This window comes from Euleptes europaea, chromosome 21, assembly GCF_029931775.1.
Source record: "Euleptes europaea isolate rEulEur1 chromosome 21, rEulEur1.hap1, whole genome shotgun sequence".
NCBI classification, from domain to species: Eukaryota; Metazoa; Chordata; class Lepidosauria; order Squamata; family Sphaerodactylidae; genus Euleptes; species Euleptes europaea.
The window spans coordinates 4838479-4858077 of record NC_079332.1 but is presented as its reverse complement, the minus strand read 5'-3'; the positions used below and the strand labels follow the sequence as shown (position 1 = coordinate 4858077).

Below are 19599 nucleotides of genomic sequence, written 5' to 3'. Positions count from 1 at the left end.
GTTCCCTCTCATCTTTTGCTTAAGGTTATAGAATCAGCATTGCTGACAGATGGCAATCTAACCTCTTCTTAAAAACCTCCAGGGAAGGAGGTTTTTACGCTACCTGCCCCCTGTACTGTCATGTCCCATTATTATAGCATTTCTGGTTTGCCAGATCTCAAGATTTGCCTCGAAGCTCAGGGTGAGGTTGACGGAACCGAGGGGGCCATGCCGTTTTCGGCTGGGCTCAAGAGCGTCTGACCTCCCCTCGCATCCCAGCCTCCACCCCATCCCGGGGTGGGGGGCTTACAATCCTCTCCAGCTGCTTCTCCAGCAGGCAAAATCGCATTTTTAGTTTCCGAGTCACGTAAAAGGAGGGGGGGGGAACAAGCTGAGGATAATTAAATGTGACGGGTTAGAATGGAGGGGAGGCTACCCCCCCCCCCGCTTAATATCAGGAGTCGGTTGCTAATAAAAATATGTAGTCAAAGAGAGGTGGCTTTTTTTTAATTGGCTTTCGTTTCAAAGCAGCCGTGAAGAGTTAATAAGCGAAAGATCAATGTAATAAATAGCTATTTCTGGCAGGAGAGAGTCATAAGCGGATCAATGACAGCAATCTCCTGCAATTGTAAGCGACGGCTCTGGTTCCCTCGAGTTGCTTGGCAGAATACAGCAGGGAGATACATGGACAGACAGGCGCACAAACAGACAGGGGGGCTTGGGCCCAACCAGAGGAGGGGCTAGGAAGTTGCGGGTCCCAATTCCATTATTAGGCACGTGGATTTGTTTCCCCCTTTTAAAATGGTCCTGGTATGCATTTATATTGAACGCCGAAGCTGCCTTATATTGAATCAGACCCTTGGTCCATCGAAGTCAGTATTGTCTACTCAGACCGGCAACGGCTCTCCAGGGTCTCAGGCAGGGGTCTTTCACGTCCCTTACTTGCCTAGTCCCTTTAACTGGAGATTCCAGTTATTGAACCTGGGACCTTCTGCATGCCAAGCAGATGCTCTACCACTGAGCCATGGCCCCTCCCCTAAAAGTCTGAGTGAACACATGAAGCTGCCTTATACTGAGTCAGACCTTTGGTCCATCGAAGTCCGTATTGTCTACTCAGACTGGCAGCGGCTCTCCAGGGTCTCAGGCGAGGTCCTTCACATCACCTACTCACCTAGTCCCTTTAACTGGAGATGCCGGGGATTGAACCTGGGACCTTCTGCATTCCAAGCAGGTGCTCTGCCACTGAGCCACAGCCCCTCCCCAAGCATTATAAACTTGGTTCTCCCCCACCCCCTTTGAAACAGCAAATGATGGACATGGGCGTGTGTAGCTTTGCAAGGTAGGCGAGTGAAAAGCTTTGTGGCTGCTCATTCCTCGTGGCCTTATTTGTCAGGCCGCTTTAGAGTCTGTTTCAGACAAGAGCTTTAAACCGAGTAGCCCATTTTGCTCCCATCATCAAAGACAGCAACAAGGGAAGGCGGTGGAGGAAACAACCAACCACCTCTCCTCCTCGTTCGGAGCGAAAACAGAAGGCGGCTGATGAGCTTGGGCCGATTAGCATGCATTACTGGGGGGGGAGTATGAAGCCTCGCCGAAAGCCATGCGCCGTCTCCGTACAACAGGATAATCACTTAGCATTGATTTTTAGCGGAGCTTATCGACCCCATTAACGTCGATGAAGGCAAATGTACTGTGTAGCCTGGGCAGAGAACATGAAGTCGATGAGAACTCATTGTTCTCCTCCTTGCTGCAGGAAACCGCTCGGAGTTACGGGTCCCGACTCTCTGTGATTCTGTGATTTGCTGCGTCCCTGCCTGGGTTCTCTTTCTCAGACACTCTAGAGCAGTGGTTCCCAAAGGAGGCAGTACCACCCCCCTGAGAGGTGGTGGGATTACCTTGGGGGGCACTAAGAGGCAAGGGGCAACGGGGGCGCTAGAGGTGGGACCCTTCAACTGTGTTGTTCACTAACTTACAATCGATCAAGCTATGGCACCATGCTGGCCAATTTGGTGGAAACTATCCGAATTCCACCCCACCCCCCCAGACTTTGAAGAGCTGGTACCACTGGATCAAGTTCATCAGTTTTGTTGAATAAATTTCAACTAAAATTTTTTAATTTGATTTTGAATAGATGCGCAATTAATGGTTACTGTTTTTAAATTTTGTTATTATCTTCTTTAGTGCGTCATGCAAACCCCTATTTTGAATAATGCTTTTTATAGGATAGGGGGCGCTGGGATTGAGTTTGTGGAACCAAGGGGGCAGTGGCCCGAAAGGTTTGGGAACCACTGCTCTAGAGAATTGATTGCTCTTGGGGGGGGGGGGAGATATCCAGCTCCAGCATATGACAAGTTGTCAGTGGCTCCCTCAGGCCAATTTCCCCCTCCCTCTTTCCCCTTTAATTGATACCGTGCACCCCCTAGGTAATGATCTTGCTCACTGGGCCATTTTTGTGGGGCATTTTCTTCCCGTGTCCCCCCTGCCTCGTTTGAGCATGGCCCCATTTCACGGCCTTACTAATAATAGGCCCAGATCTACCAGCGTGGTATAGTGGTTAAGAGCGGTGGTCTGGAGTGGTGGACTCTGAGCTGGAGAACCGGGTTTGATTCCCCACTCCTCCACATGAGCGGCGGAGGCTCATCTGGTGAACCGGATTGGTTTCCCCACTCCTACACACAAAGCCAGCTGGTGACCTTGGGCTAGTCACACTCTCTCAGCCTCACCTACCTCACAGGGTGTCTGTTGTGGGGAGGGGAAGGGAAGGCGATTGTAAGCTGGTTTGATTCTCCCTTAAGTGGTAGAGAAAGTCAACATATAGAAACCAACTCTTCTTCTTGTTGGATCATTCTCTAGAAATCCTCACCACACCTTGCTGTGTGGTCTTGTCCTTTAGCCGTTCCGCTACTTAAGTGAATCGCTCCCCAGGTGTTCTCTGAAGTTTGCACTTCTGACCCAGTGATTTTGTGGTTATGACTGATCCATACGAGTTCAAATGCATTTACAGGTACCCTGTTTGGGAAGTAGAGGAGAGAGCGAAGCTCCGTTCCATGTGTTGGGACTGCAGCAAGCTTGGCAGAAGGGCGGCCTGGCGCTGCAGGCTTGCTTAACCCCAGTCTGCGAGTCGGATGGACGGAGCACGCCCGGACCGCAGAAACAGAAAGTACGTTGGGGATATCAGGCTGTGTGTCTGACGAATGGAGTGTCCCAATTGTGCGTCTTGATTCCAGTTATGTTTTTGCCTCTTGGGCAGGTGGCATCGATCAGAGTGCCGTTGACACATTCTCTGGCGCATCAACTGCCAACTTTCGGGGTTTGTTTGTTTTTTAAAATAGGTTTTGTTGTCACGGGCAATATGCCATAATGGAGAACATCAGTTCATCAATGCACCAAAATACAGTAAAACCAGACGTCGGATAAAACGATGTTCTAGTATCTCCTGTGCAACCATCTTGGGCGAACTGTGTGCTGCTGGTGTTTTCCTCTCATTACAAAGGTGCCTTCAAGTTCCTTTCCAGCAGCACTGAATTCTGTCGTTCTCGGGAGGGTTTTGTACAGCTAACACTCAACACCAGATCTGATGGAAAACACACACACACACACACACACACACACACACACACACACACACAAATCTTTCCAAAATGTCAATGGCCGCAAAGACAAAAGCAAACAAACCCCTCCTCTGGCAGCGTCTCCAGGGAATTTTTTCAGCTGCTGGGTTTAATTCTTCTCTCCTCCTCAGTGCTGGCAACTGTGCAGCTTCTCTGTGACCTCCTTAATCAAAACTTCATTTTAAAAAAATCTGATGTGTTTATCTCTGGAAGTATCTTCTAGGGGAATCAGTGCCTCCTGGCTCCTTTGGCTTGGCTCGCGGGCATTTTAGGGGCGTGGATTTATGCAGTCACCTTTCATCCAGTAACAAGGTCCCTTGCAGGAGAACCAGCGTTTCAAAAACCCGTCGTCGTTTTTTTCACCCGCGTAACCCTCTCCAGTTAGAAGGATGCGTATCCTCTTTTACATTTGACATTATTAATTCATTTTTATTTGACCGTTCCTCCAAGGAAGGCAGGGAAGCATGCAGGGTCCCATTTTACCCTCACTGTCGCATGTCCCTTCCTCGGGGGCCCTGATGTCACAGCTCCAGCTTTTGGTGCTCAGGCCGGACAGCCACCTGAGCTTGGGACCCCTCCCATCCCGCTGGTACCTTGGAGTCCCTCCGGCTGCTTGGAGCTTGTCTGCAGATGTTCGGATGAGGATCCCATCACGGATATTCTCCACACTTCACCCCCCCCCCATCAAGTTGCAGCTGACTTCTGGCGACCCTGTAGAGCAGGGGTGGGGAACGTCAGGCCCGGGGGCCGTTTAAAGCCCGCGAAATCATTTGGTCTGGCCCTTTGTGGGTCCTGGCAGATCTCTAGCTCAGAAGGATCTAAGACTGGTGATCCACCCCCTCCCATGGACAGGAATAGCCTCTATTCAAGGCGGATGTGAGTTTGTTTTGCCGAGAAAAGGAACCTTTTTTCCCCCTTGCAGAAGAGTCGTTAGCTATGGAGCTGCTGGGACCGCCCAAGAAACTGTGTTAACCCTTTCCCACCTGGGCCATGGAGAGATGTATTCCCTCTGTACTACAAGAGGGCTGATGCCCGGCTGGTGCAACAGACCATCCTGTGCCACCAGGTGGGCGAGTGCGCCACCAGTTGGATGCCTGCCTGCCCGTGCCGGGGGGGGGTGTCATCTGGGGCAACTGCTTGCTTGGGGCTTGGTCAGCTAATTTTTAAGTGGATAATTTTGTATGGCCTGAAAATGATGTTTTAAATATCCAAATGGCCCTTGGCGGAAAAAAGGTTCCCCACTCCTGCCGTAGAGTCTTCAAGGCGAGAGATGTTCAGAAGTGGTTTGCCATTGCCTCCCTCTGCATAGCAAACCTAGACTCCCCTGATGGTCTCCCATCCAAGTACTCACCAGGATCAACCCTGTTTAGCTTCTGAGATCTGACAAGTTCAGGCTGAAACCTCCGTTATTTCCTGCCCCCCGTTTTCTGCATAAAAGCCCCAAACACGTTTGTCTTGTAAGCAAGTTACCCCAACCCCTTCGACAGCAACATTTTTTCTTCCACGCGAAGGCCCTCTTTAGGGGCTAGCTGGACGGGCTGGTGTTTGGCGAGAGCAAATCTGATTAAATACAAAGGGCCCAGGATACAGAAACCGGCTTGGAGCTGAATCGTATGCCAACCAATTCACCTTTGAGTCCCAGCTCGCCGTTTTCACCATTTTACCGGAGTTTGGTTCCTAACCACAGCTTTCACCTTCTGGCAGCTCAAGGAAGAATCCCTTGAGAAAACATCTCTGTTCTATCAGCGGACCTCCCGGTTCCTCTCCCAGACTTCTCTCCGGGACGTGACTTGGTGGAGGGCCGAGCTGGCCAGTCGCCTGCAGGATCAGCCACACCCCTTCCTTCCCGATATTCCTGACATCTGCCTGAATGCCATCGCTGCCGTGGACTCAAACCCTCAGGTGACGCTTCCACCCTTGAGTATTTCTGGGACATGACAAACCCTGGTTTGTTCACCGTAGTTAGCCTGAACTGTGGCTTTGCATAGCGTGTAAATGCCAGCCTCCTGGATCGTTGCCCAGCACAGCCTTCCCCCAGAGATGCACACTCCCTTCCTTTTGGGGGATGGAGCAGAGGGTCACTGGGGGAGGGGAGATAGCTGCGCAGAAGGTAGGACTAGATGACCCTCAGAATCCCTTCCCTTCCTGAGAGCCAGCATGGTGTAGTGGTTAAGAGCTGTGGTTTGGAGTGGTGGAGTCTGATCTGGTGAACCGGGTTTGATTCCCCACTCCTCCACATGAGTGTCGGACGCTAATCTGGTGAACCAGGTTGGTTTCCCCACTCCTACACAGGAAGCCAGCTGGGTGACCTTGGGCTAGTCACAGCTCTCTCAGCTCCGCCTATCTCACAGGGTGTCTGTTGTGGGGAGAGGGAGGGAAGGTGATTGTATGCTGGTTTGATTCTCCCTTAAGTGGTAGAGAAAGTCGACTTATAAAAACCAAATCTTCTTCTACTAAGTTTCTATGTCTGGCCAGGGCACATACAACGAAGCCCGTTGAGACAAACTAGGGTTTGAAGGGTCACCTGTGAGCAGCATCCTGGATGCGCAACCTAGCTATGGTTAAAATAAACCAGAGTTTCACGTTATTTCTGAACCGAGCCGCGCAATACACTTTCCCACACGAACCTAGCGATGAGGGGGAGGCATCATTCCCAGTGCAAACCAGCCCCGGGGCGCCTTCCCTGCTTTCATTTCACCTCCCTGTATTTGAAATTATAATGTTATGCGTTTTGTGGTTCCTCCACATGGCTGTACATAATGTTTCATTTCTGTCTCCGAGATATTGACTCAAACAGAAGAGTGGCTCCAGGTTTCACTTTAATGATATTTAAAAAAATTAGTATTGTCTCTTTTCAGTCTCTCAAAAAAAATTTTTTTTTGGCAAGGCCTTCAAGGTACAAAAATCAATCAGTGCGTCTCTTAAAGCGAGCAAGAAAATGAATCTTTGCTGAGGGCTGGTTCCTTCATTGCATTTTGTTCTCAAGGAAGGGATCCCTGAGTACAAAACATACTTCCATAGCATCCTTTACCAAGGCGGGGCCTCCGCTGAATGACAGCTGGAGAGCTGGCGTGGTGTCGTGGTTAAGAGCAGTGGTTAGGAGCGATGGACTCTAATCTGGAGAACCAGGTTTGATTCCCCCCTCCTCCACATGAGCAGCGGAGGCTAATCTGGTGAACCGGGTTGGTTTCCCCACTCCTCCACATGAAGCCAGCTGGGTGACCTTGGGCCAGTCACAGTTCTCCTAGAACTCTCTCAGCCCCACCCACCTCCCAGGGTGTCTGTTGTAGGGAAGGGAAGGTGATTGTAAGCTGGTTTGATTCTTCCTTAAGTGGTAGAGAAAGTCGGCATATAAAAACCAACTCCTCCTCTTCTTTGCTGTATAAGGGAAAAAAGTAAGACCAATGGATGGAATAGTTATGAATGCATGATGCTGCCTTATACTGAATCTGACCCTTGGTATATCAAAGTCAGTATTGTCTACTCAGACCAGCAGCGGCTCTCCAGGATCTCAGGCAGGGGTCTTTCACATCACCTACTTGCCTGGTCCCTTTAACTGGAGATGCCGGGGATTGAACCTGGGACCTTCTGCATGCCAAGCAGATGCTCTGCCACTGAGCCACGGCCCCTCCGTTATCTCCTTGAATGGTGCGCCAAAGTCTGTTGCCTCACCTCGCGCGTGGGAATGATTAGTAGAAGGTAGCTGAGGTCTGTCTGTTTATCTGTAAACAGTTTGGGGGAGCTGTCGGAACATTTGGTGGTGAGGCTTTTGAGCCCCACCGCCCGTGAGCCTCCAAGCGATCCCTTTTGCACGCGCGTGACCCCCGCCCAAATCGACAGGGATCCGGAGCGTAGTTTGCTGGATCAGGTCCTGCCCCAGGTGAATTACAGCTGACTGTGCCATCGGTTGGAGCCAGCTGTCCCTCGCGCCAGGCCAGCTGGCACAGAAATGGCTGAGGAAATGAGGTGCCGGTGACTAATGCCTGCGCTGTACCATCGGTTCTTATGCTTTCCATCCTTGGCATTCGCTCCAGCTGTTTTTATTTCCCACCATGGCTTTGAAGAGCCGAGATAATTCGCAAACAGCAGCTCTCCTTTTGTGCGTTTCAGGTGGTGGAGGAAGCCTGCGCGGTGCCGGTTGGGTTTTACTGGCAGACTGTGGAGACAGATGAAATATATTTCCCTGGCAGCAGCGACATCGGAGAGAGCGGTGATACAGCCACCGAGGTAAAACGCACCCAGCCCAAACCCCGTGCTGGCTCTGGAACAGTGTAGGGAGCTTTGACCAGTTCCAAACTTGGTGGGGGATATTGACCTGCATCTGACGAGAAGGGTTGGGCATGGTCCAGGCCATCCCCCTTGCTCCATCGTACAGCCAAGGGCCTTAATGTGGACAAGGTGTCCCTTTCTGCCAATCTGGGGCCATTCAAAGGTTATTGGCACATAGAAACCAGCTGCCCCATACCAAGTCAGTCCATAAAAACAAGAGACATCAGGCCGCCTGGCCCGCACTTCGTCTGGCTTCCTTTTAAGCCTACCCAACTGCCATGGCTGTGAACCGAGGCCCTGCTTTGGGTAGTCCCGCTTTGTGAGATTGCAACCCGGGAGCAGGCCTTCTTGGTTGTGACCCCACAACTCTGGACCTCTCTCCCCCGGGAAACTCACCTGTCCCCTTCTTTTGCCATGTTCCACCAGCGGGTGAAGACTTTGTTTCGATCGCCGTTCCCTCACTGATTCCTTCTTCCCGCCCAATGTTTTAATGGTTGGTTTGATGTGGTTTTAATGGTTCTTAGGAGCCCCGTGGCGCAGAGTGGTCAGCTGCAGTACTGCAGTCCAAGCTCTGCTCACAACCTGAGTTTGATCCAACGGAAGTCGGTTTCAGGCAGCCGGCTCTAGGTTGACTCAGCCTTCCATCCTTCCGAGGTTGGTAAAATGAGGACCCAGCTTGCTGGGGGTAAAGGGAAGACAAACTGGGGAAGGCACTGGCAAACCACCCAGTAAACAAATTCTGCCTAGGAAACATGGGGACGTGACATCACCCCATGGGTCAGGAATGACCCGGTGCTTGCATAGGGGACCTTTACCTTTTTAATGGTTCCTAAGATGTGTTTTTCTTAAGTATGTTTTTTAATTTGTTAGTCAGTTGTTGCTGAATTATTTTGCGCGTTCTTAAAAACAGCCATTTGCTCTTAACGTTCCATTTCCTGCATTTGGAACGGTTTTGCAGATTAATCGATGAGGGCTTCACGGAGAGAATTTGGAAGGGGAAAGCACCCTTAACCGGAGTGAGAAGCGGCTCCTCTCCTTCTGAGTGCCTGAACTGCCTGTGTTGTTCTGGCTTCCTCCCCCCCCCCACAGGTTGCTATGGTACTGCTGTTTGAAACCCTGCTCCGAAACCCCCTGGCGGTCCACCACATGTTCCAGCTGATTTTGGCCTCCAGTTTGGATATCTGCGGACTCCGCCTGCTCTACCCCCCCTACAACATCTTGCTGTCTAGCGCAGGTAACTGTCTGGCACATCTCCCTTGGTACTGCAGCGCAACAGTGCCGACACCCCTCTTTTGAGCAGCAGATCTCTTGGCATTGTCCCTCTCCGCGTGGTGGATTCCAGCTTTGTGTTTCTATTCCATTTTTTAAAAATTCCATGCAAGTAGAAAACTGGCGTGACGGAGAGAAAAATTCTGCCCCCTCTCTTTTGCTATTTGGCGGGCGAATGCGTGGCGAATCCTGACCCTCCCCCAGGCCGTAACGGTGAAGCAGAGTCGAGGGGACTGGCACAAAAGAAGTAAAGCCAGGGCCGTCGCATTGTGCCGCCTCACCCACCTGTTTTATTCTTCCACAGTCACGCTGCCGCCTTCTCATGCACCAGAGAAAGAGCTGCCCGTGCTGGCTCTGAGCCTGAGAGGGCCTAACGCCCGCGGGGTCCTGCAAGATATTGTGGGCCCTTCCGACCCCCGCCTGGCCAGGGTGACTGACCGGCGCTCCATCAACGCCAAGTACTGCGCGAGCCCAGCCCAGCCCCTCGTCTACCTGCCTCGCACGGAGAGCCGCGTGCACAGAGAGCTCTGCGTCTGGTTCGGAGGGCGAGCGTGCTGCGGAGGGGTGCTTTGCAGTGGGGCCCACCGTCCTGCCTGCGGATGCGGCAAACCAAGGTGACTGCCCTCGGGAAGAGAGCAAACCAGGGACGGTGGATGCAGTGCCGGCCGGGGGCTGGGGAGACCTCAGTTCCGAGTCCCATCTCTGCTGCGGAGGCTTGCCGAGTGACTCCGGGCCAGTTGGTCTGTCCTGGCCCCAGCCCACCTTGCAGGGCTGTTGTGATGAAGGTGAAATGGAGGAAGATGGAACAGTGCATGCCTCCCTGAGCTGCTTGGGGGAAGGGCGGGATAAGAACTGCACTAAATTAATAAATAACAACAGGAAATAGAGATGGAGGCCCAAAGCCTTAAATGGCTTGTAAATGGGTTTCCGTTACCCTGGATATTAGGGGAAATCTTTTTACAGTAAGAGTAGTTCCGCAGTGGAATCAGCTTCCTAGGCAGGTGGTGAGCTCCCCCTCACTGGCGGTCTTCAAGAAGCGGCTGGACGGACACTTGTCAGGGATGCTCTAGGCTGATCCTGCATTAAACAAGGGGTTGGACCCTATGGCCTGTATGGCTCCTTCCAACTCTATGGTTCTGTTATTCTACCCACTCTGGTGCGCCGTGCAGTGCTGCCCTTCTGGCCAGCGGCTGATCAAAAGGCGTCAGCCGCAAGGATGACTCCGAAGGCTTTTAATCAAAGCGACAGAGACGGAGAAGTGATGTGAACAGGTATAATTTATACCTTTATCAGCTGTCTCCCCCCACCCCCCCGCACGCTGTGTTCTTTTAACGTCACGTCGGCAAGTCGGAAAGGATCGGGTTGGGTTCGGTACAAAGCCTCAACAATGCTAACCCCTCTGCTCCGCTTTAAGGTTTTATCTGCCGCGGAGACGTACTACATCCTGTGGTCTGCTTCAAACCTCAGCTTCACCCGAGTTAGTAACGCCGGCAGCCCTTCCTGCCATTCCGAAGCCTAGATTAGCCTGAAATTCTGTAGAAAGCAGAGGGCGGTGAGGGTCCAGTTTAATGAGCAAAGGGGGGACAAAGGGAGTTTTGACTCTTGAAAGCTTATACCCAGAAAATCTTGTCGGTCTCTAAGGGGCTGCTGGACTCAAATCCAGCTCTTCTGCTGCAGACCAACACGGCTACCCTCTGAAACTTCCTAAAAGCTTCCCCCCCCCCCTTTGGACTTCCTAGGCCCTCAGACCTTCAAGTGGATGCCAGCCAAGGAACGAGCAACTTGGAAGACGTAGCGCCATCCGAACCTCCGGCAGCCCTCGTCTCAACCACCAAAGGTTGTTCACGTGAAGTTAAATACTCTGCCCCCCCACCAAAAAAAGGCAGGTTCTTTTGCACTAGCGTAAGTTAGGACGTAAGAGGAGTGCCGGAGAAAGCCCCGCTGGTCCAAGACACAGATTTACTTGAGCATAGCAGCCCCAAGATGCTCTTAGTTTCTTTCAGCAAGCTCAGCACATTTGTGTATCAATTTTGCTTCTATTGTGTTGTTTTTGACACACTTGTATATTGAAGAATATTGTCCTTAAGAATGGTTGTCATAGCTAAGCTTGATGGACTTCGTTAGTTGCCTTTAGCCTTGCTTTTGTAATTTATGTCTCCATGTTTGATGCATTTAGCCCTACTTTGATGGGTTAATTTATTATAATTGTGACATTATTATACATTGTTGGCCACTGTGCTGTTTTCATTTCATTGCTATAGTTCATTAAGCAAAGCTTTACTAGCCTATAGATATTCCGAGAGAGAGGGTTACGGATACCCTGGACGGCCAAAAAAACAAATCAGTGGGTTCTAGATCAAATCAAGCCTGAACTGACCCTAGAAGCTAAATTGACTAAACTGAGGCTGTCGTATTTTGGTCACATTATGAGAAGACAAGAGTCACTAGAAAAGACAGTCATGCTAGAAAAAGCTGAGGGCAGCAGGAAAAGAGGAAGACCGAACAAGAGGTGGATGGACTCAATAAAGGAAGCCATGGCCCTCAATTGGCAAGATCTGAGCAAGGCTGTCAAAGATAGGACATTTTGGAGGACATTGATTCATAGGGTCGCCATGAGTCGGAAGTGACTTGACGGCACTTAAAACACACACATACACAGGGAGCTTATTTATTTATTTTAAGCAACAACTTCTCAAGTCAGGACAAGTGAGCCTGCATGGATCCTCTCGCTTCTGGGATTTGGCAGTCTTGTCTTGCCAATGGTTGGTGGGCTCCTCTGAAGCCCAGATGAAAGATCAGGGACAGGAACACCCTCCTAAGCTTCCTTTTTACCCCTCGCAGAGAAATTGCCATGTCTCCTAACTGCCCCGATGCATGAGTCTGATCTTTCCTCTTTAAAAAAAACCCAGTGATTAGATATGAGACGTATTACTAATTCACGCCCCGGTACTGTTTGGAAGGCCTTTGCGGAATTAGCTTGCCGGTGAAGAACCTCCGTCATAAATAAATCGTAAACCAATTAGCACTCCTTGGCCCTCTGCCTGGAGCTGTCCGCGGAGAACTTCCCAAAACGAATGAGCCCCAACACCTCACCCACAGTTATTCCATTGCTGTGGTTTCATATGCCGGCGAGGCCATGAAAAAAATGAGCATGACCGGGGTGGGTGGGGGGAACCTTTTGCCCAACTTTCCAATCAGGATCAGAAGTCGCTTCTGAAAAGGTCTCTGCAGCAGCACAAAGAGCCACTCGGACTCAGTTAGGTGACCTCCTGATGCTTATTTCCATTTTCCTAGGCGACATTATTTTGGTGGCCTCGCCCGCAGTGGCCCCTTACGCCTATGGCAGCGTGATTTCCACATGCACCCGGAGAGGATTCGTTCTGCAGGGAGTCAAGCAGCTGCGGCTGTCGCCCAAGAAAGCGTCCTTGCTCGGCGTGCCTGAAAACCAGGTAAAGGGCAAGAGGGAACCGGGGCAATGCCTTTGGAGTCTGATCTGGAGTCTGATCTGGAGAACCAGGGGGAGTCTGATCTGGAGAACCAGGTTTGATTCCCCTCTCCTCCACATGAGCGGCAGAGGCTAATCTGGTGAACTGGATTTGTTTCCCCACTCCAATACCCGAAGCCAGCTGGGTGACCTTGGGCAAGTTACAGCTCTGTTAGAGCTCTCTCAGCCCCACCTGCCTCACAGGTGGGAGGGGAAGGGAAGGTGATTGTAAGCCGGTTTGAGTCTCCCTTAAGTGGCTGAGAAAGTCAGCATATAACAACCAACTCTTCTTTTTGTATGGATGACACTGGTCTTTCTGGGGCCCTCCGGCATTTCATCCATTCCCCTGTACTCCCACGTACGTCCCTAAGGGGAGGTGCCATGGCTCAGTGGTAGAGCATCTGCTTGGCATGCAGAAGGTCCCAGGTTCAATCCCCGGCATCTCCAGTTAAAGGGACTAGGCAAGGAGGTGATGTGAAAGACCTCTGTGTGAAAGAGAGTCAGCATGGTGTAGTGGTTAACAGCGGTGGTTCTACGGGGGTTACCGCACTTTGTATTCCCAGCGATGTATTAAGAGTTTGAAAATGTTATAAAAAACATCACTTTAAAAGGGTTTTTGGATACCATGGATTATAAATGGTTGGAAGACGTGTTTCACAGCTAAAGGGGCCAAACAAAGTGCGAACAGTATTTTTTATAACATTTTCAAACTCTTAATACATTGCTGGGAATACAAGTGCGGTAACCCCTACGAATGGGAACCGAGCATATGTTTGATGTGCATAACTGGTTGGGTGGACGGGTCCTAAGTGGTTACCGAGGTAAAAACCCCCGCGGTTGCCTTTTGTGGGATGAGTGGGGGCGCACCATAGCTAACCTTCCAGGAGAATGGATTTTAGGGGATATATATTAACACTTGGGGGTTTTATCCAGAAAGCTCCAAGAATATTTCTGGAGGCAAAGGCAGTGATTCACTACAGTGATTCACCACAGTGTTTACGCCGGTTGTGTCAGGAAGTTGCCGCCTGGTGACGCGAGGGTGGGTGGCTGATCCGAAAAGTTCCTCTTGTTGCCTTTTCATCCCAGACAACTTTAAATGTCTACAAGTTTGTCATCAGCAACACAGGGTCCCCCTCAGGAAAGCAGCTATCCAGGCTTGCCAATTTTGGTGCCTGATCTCAACAGACTTCTTGCAAGCCCAATATGGAGATGTTCTCGAAGCGGATAACCAGATCTTCTCTCAGAAGCGAACAAGAGAATATTCTTACATGTTGCCATGTGCTGTGTGTCAAACAAGGCGTGATGACGAGAGGGCTGCTGTCAGGATGTCTCACGTCTGTTTTCAGAGCTAATTAGCAGGTCCAGGTGGCCTCCCATGTCTCTTCCGTGATGTCAGTTGCCCCTTCCATGATGTCAGTTGCCCCTGGGGCTGTGGGAGGAAGACAGGAAAAGAAAGTTACGGCACCTCTGCCTGTCTTCCTCCCACAGCCCCATGGAGCTAATTGCAGCTTAGCCAGAGCAATTTAACTCATGGTAGAGACACGGAAGGAAGAGTTTAAATACCCACCACCACCTGGGGAGAGGCCACGGCTCAGTGGCAGAGCATCTGCTTGGCATGCAGAAGGTCCCAGGTTCAAGCCCCACTATCTCCAGCTAAAAGGATTCAGGTGGTAGGAGGAGAGGGTTACGGATACCGTGGACAGCCAAAAAAAACAAATTAGTGGTTTATAGATCAAATCAGGCCTGAACTGACCCTAGAAGCTAAAATGACTAAACCAGTGGTTCTCAACCTTTTTTGCTCCATTCCCCCCTTTCATCATTGTTCAGAATATAATTCCCCCCTTCCTACTCTAACTCAAAATAAAAAACAAACTACAATTTTATAGATCATAAATAATCTACAGGACAACACACTTTGCTGAATAGTGGTCCCAATTCCCCCCACCCCCTAAACCTTAAAATTTTCCCCTTGTTGAGAACCCCTGGACTAAACTGAGGCTATTGTATTTTGGTCACATTATGAGAAGACAGGAGTCACTGGAAAAGACAGTCATGCTAGGAAAAGTTGAGGGCAGCAGGAAAAGAGGAAGACCCAATAAGAGATGGACGGACTCAATAAAGGAAGCCACGGCCCTCAATTTGCAAGACCTGAGCAAGGCTGTCAAAGACAGGACATTTTGGAGGACGTTGATTCATAGGGTCGCCGTGAGTCGGAAGCTACTTGACGGCACTTAACACACACACAGTAGGTGATGAGAAAGACCTCGGCCTGAGACCCTGGAGAGCTGCTGCCAGTCTGACTGGGCAATACTGACTGCCATCGACCGATGGTATGATTCAGCACAAGGCAGTTTCAAATGGGTCCATGTTCCCCAGCCTTCACAGAATCACACGAGTTTGCTACTTAACTTTAAAAAAAAAAGACAACCACAAAACCCCCTGCAAAATATCCTAAACCCAGATCTCTCACTTCTCTCCTAGTTTACTTTTTATTGTAAATTAATGTTTTTATAACTTAGCTACCCAGCTCACTCAGTATATGGCGCTTCCTTACAATGACATCCAAGCTCAGCATAACATTCAGGAACCGCATGTAGTTTCCTCCCTGCTGTGCAATTTAACCTTTTAAAATCAGCCGTGGCGGCAGGGGAATTTGTATGAGGACTCCTGTGCTTGGGGAAGGGGGGAAGTTAGCTGTTTCCCCCCCCACGCACACTGTTTCCTCAATCAAGACAACTCCCTCCCCTCCAAGGGTTGCCATTATCCTCAGGAGGCAAAGAGAGGGTTCCTTCCTGCTACCTACCGCCGCTTCCTGTCTGAAGGATTGCAGCGCCAAATCTATCGCGCTCCTGCCGGCCGAACACCTGGAAAGCGCCACTGTGATATCGCATGACAGTGGTCCGAAAAGACCATGTAGCCTGCTGGTGCCATCAGTGTACGTGTGGGCTGTTGGCGATCCCTGTATCGGTTTCACCCCGATAACACAAAAGCGAGCCCAATTTCCGAAGGCTCCACTTTCCGCCGGTGTTTTTCTGCCGGATCATTTTCTCAAAGCGCGCCTACTTTGATGCACTAGTCTCCTGCTCTAGGTTTCTTTGTACACCTCACAATGCCCGAATAGGCGCCTGCGACACTGGAGTCCCCAACTCAGTAGAACATATCCTATTGGATTGCCCATTCCACAGCAGACCTCGTCATTTAATGCTCAGCCATCTGCCAGATCCTCGGCGTAGAAGATCAAAAAGGGATCTGACTCGCCTCCTTTTAGCAGATCAGGATAGTAACCTCACTGCTTTTGTAAGTAGCCTCCTTTTTAGCTACAGCCCTCACTGAGAGAATCTCCAAATATCATCTGGTTCAAGAGAGTTTAAGTATTTTATAAACTTCAATTTTAATCGATAAATTATCATTACTAATGAATCATAAGAATGATTTTAACCTATTTTTGCCAGCTGTTCAGCGTGTTTTATTACTTCAAGATGCCAGTAAAGGTATTGTATTGTATTGTAGTCTCCTGCTCAGTAACCGCACGCCGAGGGGAACGTCCCGGTGCTCGGTTGTCTCGATCCCTTCAGAGCCGAACCTCTTAACCCTGGGAATTGGTGGCTTTTGCCATGACAGGTGGCTGCGTTTTGCCCTTGCGAGGCTTCCGGTCCACTCGGTTGGAGCGGCTCAGGGGACAGCGGCCCCGTCCAACCCCAAAGACACTGCCTTGCATTGCTGTTGAGGAAGGAGAATGCCCGCCATCATGTCCCTGCACTGCTGAAAGGTAAAAACCAGCGTGGTGTAGTGGTTAAGAGCTGTGGTTTGGAGCGGTGGACTCTGATCTGGAGAACCGGGTTCTATTCCCCACTCCTCCACATGAGCAGCGGAGGCTAATCTGGTGAACTGGATTTGTTTCCCCCGCTCCTACACACGAAGCCAGCTGGGGGACCTTGGGCTAGTCACAGCTCTCTTAGAGCTCTCTCAGCCCTATCTACCTCACAGGGTGTCTGTTGTGGGGAGGGGAAGGGAAGGTGATTGTAAGCTTGTTTGATTCTTCCTTAAGTGGTAGAGAAAGTTGGCATATAAAAACCAACTCTTCTTCTTCCTCCTCCTCTTCTTCTTTGGCCACCAAATCCACACATTTCTTGTGCGTGTTTACACAGCCTCTGAAGTGGTGGGGTGAGGGGAGGCCATCCCATGTCAGAAGAACATCAAGTGAAGTTGCTGAAACCTTTCTAATAGCCAGGCCGCTGTTTTCGGCAGATTGCCACTAGAAGTCCTATCAGCTCGTGAGGATTTTCGCTGCAGAATATACTATTTCTGCTATGCATGTGCTGCGGTACACTGGGGTGTCACTGCTGCAGGCAACTGGGAACTGACCCGGAATAAATGTCACGTTTTGTGGCATTTCCACTATGCTATGCCAAAAATAGACTCTTCTCATGTTCTTTTTCCCCCCACCCTGCTTAGGGTTGATGAACGGACTGGGTGAGAAAGGCTTCTTGGTGGAGACGCAAAGCGGTTCGCCGCCCAGCCCTGGACTGGAACCCAGCCCGAGTTTTCACGCGGCTCCTTACACCGACAGCTTGTTGCAGGCCCTGGGTGCGTGAGGACAGAGCAGGACCTCAGATCCTGGCTGCGAAGCATGAGAATCCTAAAGCCTGAAGGAGGATAACGCAGCGGCTCAGAGACCAAAGGCAGAGCTGATGCACATTGCCCTGTGATGCTTTTTTTAAATGGCATTTTTGTTTGGGGCAAAATGCAGCCACTGTCCTTTGAATCAGGATAGGCTTGCGGGGAGGGGGCTTCTCTCCCCTTTCCCCTCACGCCATTTGTCTCCTTCTTTGGAGGTGTTTAAGCAAAGGCTACATGGGCCATCTGTCAGCAGTACTGATTCCATGAACTTAGGCAGAGGGAGGGAAGGAAGGGTTGTGTCAGTGTTTGGCTCTCGTGGCCCTCTCTGGAAGTCTGACTTCTACCCTGACCTCATGTGCAGAGGAGCATGTGCAAATGTATTACATGTCGGTGGTACTGCCATGGAGAAGCGAAGCAGCATTTTATCTTACTTTCAGATTGTTGTGCCGGTTGCACCATCAGTGCGCGTGGGACTTCATAGAGGATGATAAAGCAGGTCCCTTTCATGCAGACCTTCCATTCTAAGAGTTTATCCTGCATAGTTATGCATCGTGTTTCAGAGGCACTTGAGGGGGCTGTAAGAGAAGCGGTCTAAGTGTTTTTCTCGTCGTTCCATCGGCAGGTGGCAGTTTTTGCACTGTGCCCGACCCCTGCCACATCCCCCTGGATGTTTTACGCTCTAGGAGGTACGCCTCTGATCCTGATATGGAGCAAATCGTCCTGTTGACCCTGTCTGGGAAAGAAGCCCTGAAGACTGCGGGCGAGTTCCTTCACCGAATCCTTGCGCTCGGCTACACGAAGGAAGCGCAGGCCCCGGGTGATTCCCAACTCAGAGACTACGCAGGTATTTTTGAAATAGCGGCGCCCATTATTAAGAGAAGAGTAAGATCAGTGGAGTTCATTTGCTTAAATAATATTCCTCGCAAGTATTTATAAGCGGTTTTGTGGGGGTGATCAAACTCACATCCCCATCCTGGCAAAATACAACCCTTCTACTCACGGACCATAATGACAACAGAACTTCTAAAATGTGCATATTGAACTTGCCCTAATTAGCTTAACCTCTGCCTCAGGCAGCTTTCCGGTACCTGTATCTTTGAAAAGTGATGTCTACAGGTTAGGACCCAGTGCCCTGAAAACAAACATCCTCTTCGTCTTTTCACAAACTTTCCGGTTGCCACCCCACCAAAAGACTGTGACTCCTTTGCTCTGTGGCTGTATAGGATCCGTTCACCTGCTAGAGAATAAGAACACGCTGCCGTGTTTAACGTCGTACCAAATTCAAGGCGAGGGGAGGGATCTCTCCACAGTGCAAAGCCAGAGTGGCACCGTAATTTCAGGGCCATGTGAAACCCCCAAATTTCTAGCGCTTGTGCGGTAAGCCCAGTTTGCAAACACAAACATGAATAGCTTCCTCGTGCACGCTAGGTTGGTGATACAATCTCATTTGGATCTATAATTAATCTCCTTGCTAAGGAAGCATTATCAGTGATGGCCTAAAACCTATAATTATGTACTGTTCTGCTATTCTGACTAGGCGCTCTTAGTGGCGGTGGCGTTGTCAAGAAGTCCGTTTTATCAACCGTCTCTGAAATGGATTCTGATGCTTTCCCCACACACACACACTTCCTCTTTGCCAAAACGAGGCACCCTACCGGGTCTCTCCCCAAAAACCCATTTGATCTCTTTCGCTGTCAGCAAGCCCTGGCGGTGCCTTTTAAACATCAGGGTACCCAAAATCACATGTGCAAGAGAAAGTATTTTTCTGTTGGTGTACACGTGTGAAGAATAGAAAGGCCTGTACCAGATTTTTTAAACTTACCAAATACAACAAGGACTTTTAACATGCATTTTTTTAACTTGGGTTTTCATCGTCAACCTTTATTGCTCATTGACAGAGTCTTAAGCATTTACATTGTACAAGGGAAACAGTTTTACAAAAACAGCCTGATCCCATTTAAGCTCAGCACAGAATAGAACCATTTTGTCATGACGATTTTACAGAACTTGGTTTTTAAAAAATGAATTGTTAGGTTTTTTAAGCCACTCCCAGGTCTGAAGGTTTTCCAGGAAGCAGAGCTAAAACGTAATTTGTGAATTAGAAGGAAACATCATAAGTGAGAAGAGGGACAGGACGGTAGGGAGGGGGGTCTCCCGCAAAGGACTGCCATGATAAGAACATAAGAAAAGCCCTGCTGGATCAGACCCAGGCCCATCAAGTCCAGCAGTCTGTTCACACAGTGGCCAACCAGGTGCCTCTAGGAAGCCCACAACCAAGACCACTGCAGCAGCACCATCCTGCCTGTGTTCCACAGCACCTAATATCATAAGCATGCTCCTCTGATCCTGGAGAGAATAGGTATGCAT

At 50.1% G+C, this 19599-nt stretch overlaps 1 protein-coding gene across 1 annotated transcript in view; it reads left to right on the top strand.

Moving 5' to 3' along the window:
• The window catches only part of DNAAF8 (dynein axonemal assembly factor 8), a 50897-nt gene that overhangs the window by 25917 nt on the left and 5381 nt on the right, over positions 1-19599 (top strand). The window contains exons 11-20 of the mRNA XM_056866574.1: positions 2984-3139; positions 5295-5492; positions 7701-7817; positions 8949-9093; positions 9433-9673; positions 10868-10965; positions 12423-12577; positions 15435-15573; positions 17068-17199; positions 17855-18076. Of these exons, the coding sequence (XP_056722552.1) occupies positions 2984-3139; positions 5295-5492; positions 7701-7817; positions 8949-9093; positions 9433-9673; positions 10868-10965; positions 12423-12577; positions 15435-15573; positions 17068-17199; positions 17855-18076 (1603 nt within the window). The remainder of the gene's footprint in view (positions 1-2983; positions 3140-5294; positions 5493-7700; positions 7818-8948; positions 9094-9432; positions 9674-10867; positions 10966-12422; positions 12578-15434; positions 15574-17067; positions 17200-17854; positions 18077-19599) is intronic.